Source organism: Nannizzia gypsea, genomic scaffold (assembly GCF_000150975.2).
Source record: "Nannizzia gypsea CBS 118893 supercont1.2 genomic scaffold, whole genome shotgun sequence".
Taxonomy (NCBI): Eukaryota; Fungi; Ascomycota; class Eurotiomycetes; order Onygenales; family Arthrodermataceae; genus Nannizzia; species Nannizzia gypsea.
Window position 1 is genome coordinate 2528041 of NW_003345200.1, and position 9101 is coordinate 2537141.

A 9101-nucleotide genomic window follows, 5' to 3' on the forward strand; every position below is an offset into this window, starting at 1 on the left:
CGACGTCCGAGGGGTATATCCTTTATAAGCAAATTGTAAGCGAATTACAATAGGGCTTTATTGAATCGCACATTGGCAGTTCAGCAGAGAATCTCACTTCTAGACTGAGGCTGATCAAAGTTCAGATTGCGGCTTTTGCATCATAATTGAACTCAGAATGCTCTACTGATGTCATCGGGCCCCGGAGTCAAGTTCATGTTTGAACATGGCACATAAAATGGGAACATTGAAACACACATACAATTTTTATTGAATCAACAACGTACGAATGGCTCATCGGGAATATTTGTTCATTATACCATATTCTAACACAATATCTTTGCAATTTTAACATACCATAGGCCATATTGATGGCCATGAGATAATGCCTGCGTCTACCACTGTCCTTCTCCCTGATGGTTACACGCTCAATGTAACCCCAGTTTTTGGAGGATACTCCTTTAAGAGTAGTAAAATCGGCGATGGCAACCTTCTGCCACCAGGGTGGTCAATCGTTATAAACACCCTGCGCGACCCTAAGGCTTCTAAAGCCGAGGAAGCCTCCAAGTCGGATTTCGATGAAACTCCCCAAAACGAAGACGAGAATCCATTCGACTGGGAGTCAAGCCGTTATACCCACCCGACGCTAAACAGCGACTATATCTTCATATCATCAATCCACCTTCCTTCAAGCAAAGCTATTATACCAAAATCTATCGCAACATGTCAAATTGCGCTGATTCTTTGGTCAACGTTATACTGGTACTTCCACCAAGCGGCCCCGAACAACCGTGTCACAAACGACAAGTCAGTCACAGTCCCGGAGCGTGCTCGACCAAAGGGGGAATGGCAGGTGCATATTAGGCATGAAGGAGTTCTTAAGGGTCGGAATTTATTGCTCAAATTTGAGAGAATGGGTCTGGTTACAACGGAGAACTCAGTTGTTGGCCTCGAAGATCCCAATGGCCCTCCTGAAGACCTAGACATGTTTGTCAGCCGTAGGAGTTTTTGGCAGATTGATCCTCATATCTTTCTCTTCTCGCTGACACCAGATATGACACTGAAGTCAGAATCACCATGCTGTTCAGGGACCACCTCCCCGTCTCGAGCAGAGAGTTACAACGGCGGAGACCGAAACAACCGAAGGACCGCTTCCCCTTCACCGTTGGGCTCATTTTACTCAAGTGGCCATGTACCGTCCTATTTCCCTCCATCACCGGCCCAATGGGTCATGCTCGATGGGTGGCTTCGGCATCCAATCCGCCAAAAGCCTCCTCGCCAGGGTGAAACATTTTACATCCGCCACATTCCTAGTCTGCAGAAAACGCTGTCGTTTAGAGTCCCAATTCTCTCTGCAAATTCACCTGATACCGAGGAGAATGCGATAGGTCGACACCGTAGGGCACTATACATCAGCCGTAATAATATGTCTGAGGGCATCAAATCCTTGGTACTCAAACCTGGAAGATCAGATCTTGAATTGTTGCATACAATATTAAACAGTCAGAAAGCCAAGGAAACATGGGATTCTGGTGGCCCTATTGATATCCAAGAGGAATTTATTAAGGCTCGTCTTACCTCGAAGAACCTATTTCCTGCAATAGGATGTTGGAACGGCAAGCCGTTTGGCTATTTTGAAATATTCTGGGTCAAGGAGGGCTCGGTAAAGCGACCCTTGCCTGTCATGGTTGACGATTTTGACCGCGGCCTTCGATGTGTGGTTTTAGACGAAGAAGATAAGAGGCCTCATCAAACCCAGGTATGGCTTAATGCACTTATTCATTATTGTTTTTTGGCGGATAACAGAACCCAGGCTATTACCATCGGGCCCAGAATTGATGACGAAGAGTAAGTGCTGCTCTTAACTGTTTTCTATACCCTCTTCGAAGTTAACTAACAGTTTATGGCAGGTATCTTTCTAGCCTTATCGAAGCGGGTTTCTATAAGGAAGGAGAGTTTGCTCTCCCAAACAAACAATGTGCTATAATGAGGCTCAAGAGAGACAACTGGGAGGCTCCAACGCTTTGATATGATATATGGTCGCTCCGTTTCGATGATTAACCGATAAATCTATTGAGGGCTTGCGTGACAGAAAAGTAGTAGCCGTATTTTTTGTAGTCAGACCCTAAGCTTCCCAGCTATCTTAAATTAACTTAATAACAATAGCAGCTGCGCTTGTTATAGCTTTAAATTTCCCCTCAAAACACCTGCAGTAGTTAGTAGATATAGCTTTATTTCGAAGAGGCCGATAGACACCAATCACACTTAAGGCCAGAGCGCTGACACAGTATTAAAAGTAGCCGCTTAAATTGGCGAAATTGGACGCTCCGCGGCGAGTCCCAGCTGTTGGATCTTTCTAACTTTTCCATGGGGCTCGTGTATTAGCCTTATCATTTAACACATGGTTAACAGGGCCCATGGCAGGCTATCAGATCTCATAATGGGGTGAAAGTATCCTTCTTTTCAGCTTCCAGCTAGCTGAATGCTTTCCATTTGTCTCATTAACGTTGAGCTGCCTTCTTCCTCCTCAACCCCAACAACAAGCTCCACGCTCGTTTTTGGTCGGCTTTTATTCAATCCTTCAAGAAGCATGCAAGCCTTGCATATTTTTTGGCTTGACATATAACCGCATTTCTCACACTGTCCCATCGTTTGGGCCTTTAGGGGCTTCTGTTTTTTGTCGCGGCTTTGGGCCGCTGCAGGGGGCTGTGTAGAGGCAGCTTTCCCAGGCTTCTGGGGAAGGGAAGATAGGGATATCTCGATCTCGCGAGGCTTGGCGGCTTCATCTTCTGTGAGCTTCTTCTCCATGTCTGCCATTTCCCCGCCGCTGCTTCTTCCATTCTGGCTACCACAGCCACCTGCGGAGAGCTCGTCGACTCCATTGGCATTTATAGATGAGCACCCAGAGCCTCCACATACCTCAGGTGGCACCAATTTGGCCATGTCCTCCCCGCTCCGGACAATGTCAAGAATAGCGCTGGGTCGAATTCTCTCTAAATCTTTGATAAGAGTCCTAGCGCTTCCTCTAAATGCTTCTGGGGAATATATGCACTCGGTGCTAAAATAATCAAGTTTCTTGTGGTGGGCATATAGGACAATCTCCTTTTCATATGCATACTTCAAAGGCTTGCTCCGTTTTATATCACTCGCAGCCGAACCTGTAATGATACTAGTCGAGCGAGCAAGGCGGGGAAGATCACCACGTAGCAGATTCATCATTACTGTTTCTGCAACATCATCGGCATTATGACCAGTAACAACGTGCTTGATATTCAACTTTGCAGCGCCACGGTCAAGCGCCTGGCGTCGAAAGACACCACAATATGTGCAGTTGCCCTTTTTCCCAATCTCTGCAACAACCTGATCCATTGTCCAGCCATATAGTTCTCCATAACTGACTATTTCCAGTGGCATGTCGTATTGGATCGCGTTTCGTTTCACTGTCTCTAGGCTGTCATCACGGTAGCCCTTTATGCCTTCGTCAATAGAAAGCAAAACGAGGTCAAGGCCATAATTATACCGTGCATTCAACGTTTTTAACACTGAAGCAAGAACGGTACTATCTTTTCCACCACTCGCGCCAATAGCGATTCGTTCACCCGGGGCGAACAGCGAACTGTTTATGATTGTTTGGTGGGTTTCTGTTTCGAATATGGCTAGAAAGCATTCTTTGCAGAGCTTGTGGCGGTTTTTCGGTCGGATTATAACCGCTCGCGCGGATTTGCAGTTAAAACACTGGGTTGGAGGCATGATTATATCTGATTCTTGCTACTATGTCAATCGCTTGGTTGCTGTCGCTTCGAGATTTGACTCCTGGTGGCAGATTTTTGTTATCGATAAGCGGCGATAAGTTAAAGTTTGATATATTCACGTGATAAAGCCTAGTCTTGGCCTTATTTGACCGTGAAGAAGCGCGCATCTGTTGTCCTCATCAAGTACTCCGTACAGTTTCAGGATCCGATGGCAGCTCTTCCTTCATCGAGAGGCTCTCAAATTCACTTCACCGTTGTTTCTCGATTTTATCTCCTACTTTTGAGGACTTATGCTTTTGCGTATATGCGAGTTGATAAATGGGAAGTGGAAATAATGAATTATGATCGTATATTTCTATGGGTGAACAACTAGGGATTGTACAAAACGCTTGCTATTACAAACGGGGATATTCACCGGCATCTCTAGGGTTTCCAGTTCATCCTCTTAGCGATAAATCGCGCAAAATAAACCAGGCCGAGCAGCACAGGAACCTCTATCAACGGACCGACGGTGGATGCTAGCGCTTGGCTACTGTCGGCACCAAACGTTGCAATTGCAACTGCGATGGCGAGCTCAAAGTTGTTACTCGCCGCGGTAAAACTCTGCGTGGTTGACAATCGATACCCGAAGCCTAGTCTATAAGTGATGTATAGCGTGCAGAAAAACACGATGATGAAATATACCAGGAGAGGTGCAGCAACCCGAACAACGGACACAATTTGATGGACGACCTGCTTTCCCTGGGAAGCAAATAGAGCCAGGATGATGAACAGCAGCCCAATCAAGGACCATGGACTAAGCCACTTGGTGAATACATTGTCGTACCAGGTAGGCCCGCCGATCTTCCGCAGTGTGAATCGAGTAACTATGGCAGCGCCAAGAGGTATTCCTAGGAATACAGCAACACTCTTTGCGACAACCGAGTAGGACAGTGGGATCGTGCCCTCTGAATGGCTGATTATTTTGATAAATAATAGCGCAAGGGGAGCAAAGAGCACCATTTGCAATAATGAATTGACGGCGACCAATATTGCGCAATATTCGTTATCCCCTCCCGCAAGACCTGTCCAGATAAGAACCTGAATAGAACCTATTAGCACCAATGTACACTAGCATTTCGGAGGTTCGAATCGGAGACATACCATCGCAATGCACCGTGCTAGGCCGACCAGTATAAGTCCCTCCCTCAGTTCAGGTTCATCTGGTAAAAATGCCCAAGCGAGAGCCAGCTTCAAAATGGATATGTTAGCGGGTTTCCTGACTTCTTGGCCTCAGATTAACATGTTCTTACCATAAGAAACGGTGCAATTATCCAGTTTATGAATATACTAAAAGCCATCTGAATCCATATCTCACGGGTCCTGAACACTTGATGCAAAGATTCAAAGCGTACTTTGCACAGAATTGGGTACATCATGACAAGCAATCCGATGGCTGCGTAAGAATACTGGTTAGTATCAACCACAACCCAGCCACCTTGATAGCTACAGAAGATGATCTCAGCCTAACAGTCAAGGTTGACAATCTAGACAACTTACCAATTGGCAGCGAAACACCCACAAGAGCACCCTTCTGCAATGCAGGCCCTATATTATCAACAAAATTTCCGAGTATGATCCCGATCGCCATCGCTAGAAAGATCCAAACAGCAAGAAACCTGTCCAGGATGCCTAGGCCTTTGAATATTGATGTTGGCTCCTCTCTTTCAGCCAAATGAGCATCCTGTGGTAGCTTTTCAATATCTTCGACCTGCCCTGGAGCTCCGCTTCGACACCCCGCTCCCCTTTCCAGGTCTGCTGCTGAAGTAGGCATAACTAGCTTGAATGGGTATCAGAACAAGTGCTAGTTATTATTGACCAACTGATGAGCAACACTTTGAGCAGCTGCAAAGCTCTTCAGCTTAGCATTGCATATATATATCACTATTTCAAGAAGCTGGAGATGTCATCAAGGGCGAATTATTGGTCAGAATTTTACGAGCGCTTCTATGTAGTGATTTCTAGCTTTTCCCACTAATGCCAAGAAGCGGAAGATGTCACTAGGGGCATACTATTGGTCGGAATTTTAGACGCGAGCTTAACGGCTATCACGAGAAAAAAAGGACAGAAAAAACTACAAGATCAAATACTAAAGATGAGGAAAAAGACAGCTGGGCTTAATAAAATGATATATGGCGTATCTGACGATGAATTGCTAGTATATTCTCTGCATGATTGTCTTCCACCTATTATTATCGGAAAAGCCACTCACGGAAACCCAAAGCCTAAGCGATCTACCTGCCTGGGTGTTAGTGACCTCGGTATCTGTGGAGTGGGACCTTTATATCCTGCAGCCATTCTTACCTGAACCTCGAATTGGTGGTTTCCGTATTGCACAACGTTCAAGCAATTCACCATAGACACTAGAAAAGGTATAACAAGAAGGGGAGCCTCGGGGTCCATGGCTTCTCCAGCGAAGCCACTCACGATACGGTTCACTAAATTACTATGGCCACCTGTCAGCAAGAGCTTGTTTTGTGTGACACTTAAGGTGCGATTTGATATCCCCAACGCCAGATAGGATTCAAGCCTATCCGACGCTAGCCTGGGACATTCGGGAAATTGCTCACTTGACCGCCGCCTCCAAGGAGGCCTCCAGCTATGGGTAGGCCCTGAACAAGGCCTGCAGCTGGTAGATTCTGAAGGCCGGTAGATGGTGCAACCTTATCGGTCTTGAAAAATTTATTAGCTAATGTCACGATATGAAAGGATTCGGCTGTGACACTATCATCGATGTTTACTTACAACGCCTTTTGCTTTACCCTGATGGGAACAAAATGTCATGTTAGCTGAGGGCTCTTGACTATGATGGTTTGCAAGCAGTGTGCTGATACTACGCGAGCCAAGAACGGTCTAAAAGTGAGATAGAGAAATGGTAGCAAACTAGTGCATTGATCTTCAGAGATTCCAACTTTGATGAAGTATCATCTCAGTTGGTAAATTGACTTACCCAGCAGTTCCAACAACGGGGAGGCCTCGCTTCTCTTCAATAGGAGCGGCGAGAGCAAGGCGCCGGCGAAGAAGACAAGAACAGCCTGGAACTTCATTTTTGGATATGGACTTTATCCTTTTGTTAATCCATGTACCTTTGGTATTGGAACGTGAAGGTTATCATCTGGTCAACTCACTTTGGAAGGATTTGGTTGATAAGGAGTGAATAAAGGTGGGTGGGGAATTGGATAGTAGAAGAAAAAAAATGAGCGAATGGATGATACTGAGGATACAAGAAAAGAGGAGGAAGAGGAGGGTTGGATGCCTGCTATTTAACACCAGTGATCGAGAACATTTGCAATGGTGATGCTGCTATGCTACTACCCCTGATTCTGTGCCCTGGCGAAGCGGTGCTCGACCCGGCGATGCTGTGTAACGTGCTTGCCGTGCATTTTTTTACCTTCTGACTGTTTTCCCTGACTTCATGGCAGCCTTGAAGTGAGAGCTTCAAAGTCTTTTGCGGAGATTGTCTATACGGATCTGCTGTTCCTGTGAGAGGTCTCACAGGGCTGGTTTTAAATGTGCAATGGCAACGCTGTGCTCAAAAACAGGTTTCTGCACCAGCGATCAGCGTTAGCTTCATGATGCATCGACACCGATTTACTCGATGGACGGAAAAGGGGTCGAATATCAGTGCTCTTACTGGCTATCGATCAACACGTACCTGAATTCGAATGGAATATCAAGGGGAAAAGTCCTCGCACACGCCCATCGAGTAAATTAAATAGCCTGACTATCCTAAAGAGGACGTCACTGTGTACGCATCTGAACTCCAGATCTCTGGGCTGTTCTCTGTTCTCATGTGTAATGAGATGACGTGCCATATCGCCCCATCTCCTATTCTACGTTAACGGAGCACGAATTGGTTTTCTAACTGGCGGTAGATGCCACCTAAAAAGGAATATCAACCTAGCTTGGTTGAATATTCCCGTGAAACGGAATAGTCTATGATTAGGAGCTGGATGGCTGCAGCGAACGCGTACCCATCTCATCATCTCCATAACTGCTACTTTTACTTGCTCCTGCCATGGCCTTCAAGATGAGATCTGACATATGTGGAGAGAAGGTGGTAGCGCTGTATGCGTGCCGTGTGAGTACAAAGCGCTGGTTGAGGCTTCATGTATCTCCCAGTCCGCCTGGCCTCGTCGAATAGCCGGGCCTGTTCCCTAAACAAGAATCTCACGGTTGAAACCTGAGAGGAATGGGGGACAAAACCAATCGTTAACTTCTCTTCCTAGAACGGCGCCACTTTTCACCGTCCAGGGTAACTAATATGCAAGCCAGGAAAGAAAGACAATAAGGAATTAAGGATTTATCTACTCCGTATGGATGAGGAAAGTGTGCATAGTATCTATCATCATAATGCATCTTCGGTTCAGCAGCGATGTCAACGGGATGATATAGCAGCGCGGGGGCCGGGAGTCGATCACTGACGATTTTGTTTCTCCTATGACGAGTTTCAAGGTCCTCCGGAGTGTTCACCATAACGAGAAATACTCTGGCTCCATGCAAAGGACGGGATGGATAGATAGAACCTTCTCTTGCATATTTATTCAGCTTTAATCCTCAAGAAGGGGTCCAAAACCGGGGTGTGTCAGAAAGAAGGCTCCTTGAAGCAGCAGGATTTTACGCCGTTTCTGCAAGATGCTTTGCTGAGCCATCTCCAGTTGATTATACGGCATCTGCATGGTTCTACCTCAAACGGCTCTCCTTCAATCCGAGTATCATATTTCCATGGCTCATTATCACTGAGTGTTGCCTTTGGAAGGGCCGTATTGTTGCGTTGCTGGTAGTTGGTGTCGCTACAGTGGAAGCGCCAGGGAACAGCAGGCCATGCAAGGGCTAGTTAGTTAAATAGTTTAGCCATGCTATTTTTAAATATCTCTCTCGAGAGGACAGTCGCCGTCCTGAAGAAACAAAATGTGATATTAATAACTCCTGTTATCTGTTGGGATCGTCAAACCCAAGAAACATGGGCGGCTAGAGAGACCGCATGAAGATGAAGCAGGCGTTGATATCGACGAATCGGGACAGGATGAAACGTCGACCTATGACGTAACAACAGGTTGGGCGACTTTGGACTTCAAAAACATCAGAACCAGGCCTTGATAACTATCAAAGACGCGTTACCATTTTGTCCATCCTCTCAATATTTGAAGACGAACAGTGGCTGGCAGGTAGAGTGCAGGCTGCTCTAAGAATGATACTGCGAGAAACTGCATCCATCACCCCTGTGGCCCCTTGATTGTCATCATTTTGCATGACATGAAACTTCGGCCTCAGGGATATGAAAAATGTACCCAAGTTGTCTAAAGAAGGGGGGTCCTACGCTTAATGGGC

General features: G+C 46.1%; 4 protein-coding genes across 4 annotated transcripts; 1 reads left to right on the top strand and 3 right to left on the bottom strand.

Annotated features, from left to right (window-relative positions):
* Positions 1-364: 364 nt before the first annotated feature.
* MGYG_02973 (aerobactin siderophore biosynthesis protein iucB) lies at positions 365-2007 on the top strand (the record flags this gene model as incomplete). Its single annotated transcript, XM_003175400.1, has 2 exons — positions 365-1827; positions 1890-2007. 2 exons carry the CDS (start codon positions 365-367, stop codon positions 2005-2007), a joined length of 1581 nt encoding a protein of 526 aa, XP_003175448.1.
* A 435-nt stretch (positions 2008-2442) lies between these two features.
* MGYG_02974 (PP-loop ATPase superfamily protein) lies at positions 2443-3729 on the bottom strand (the record flags this gene model as incomplete). Its single annotated transcript, XM_003175401.1, has 1 exon — positions 2443-3729. The coding sequence occupies one exon, from the start codon at positions 3727-3729 to the stop codon at positions 2443-2445; it is 1287 nt and encodes a 428-aa protein (XP_003175449.1).
* Positions 3730-4154: 425 nt separating this feature from the next.
* MGYG_02975 (arsenite resistance protein arsB) lies at positions 4155-5544 on the bottom strand (the record flags this gene model as incomplete). Its single annotated transcript, XM_003175402.1, has 4 exons — positions 4155-4811; positions 4875-4961; positions 5024-5166; positions 5271-5544. 4 exons carry the CDS (start codon positions 5542-5544, stop codon positions 4155-4157), a joined length of 1161 nt encoding a protein of 386 aa, XP_003175450.1.
* A 418-nt stretch (positions 5545-5962) lies between these two features.
* Positions 5963-6817, bottom strand: MGYG_02976 (hypothetical protein; the record flags this gene model as incomplete). The annotated part of the gene is made up of 5 exons (XM_003175403.1): positions 5963-5995; positions 6075-6208; positions 6346-6442; positions 6575-6603; positions 6721-6817. 5 exons carry the CDS (start codon positions 6815-6817, stop codon positions 5963-5965), a joined length of 390 nt encoding a protein of 129 aa, XP_003175451.1.
* Between the last annotated feature and the right edge of the window lie 2284 nt (positions 6818-9101).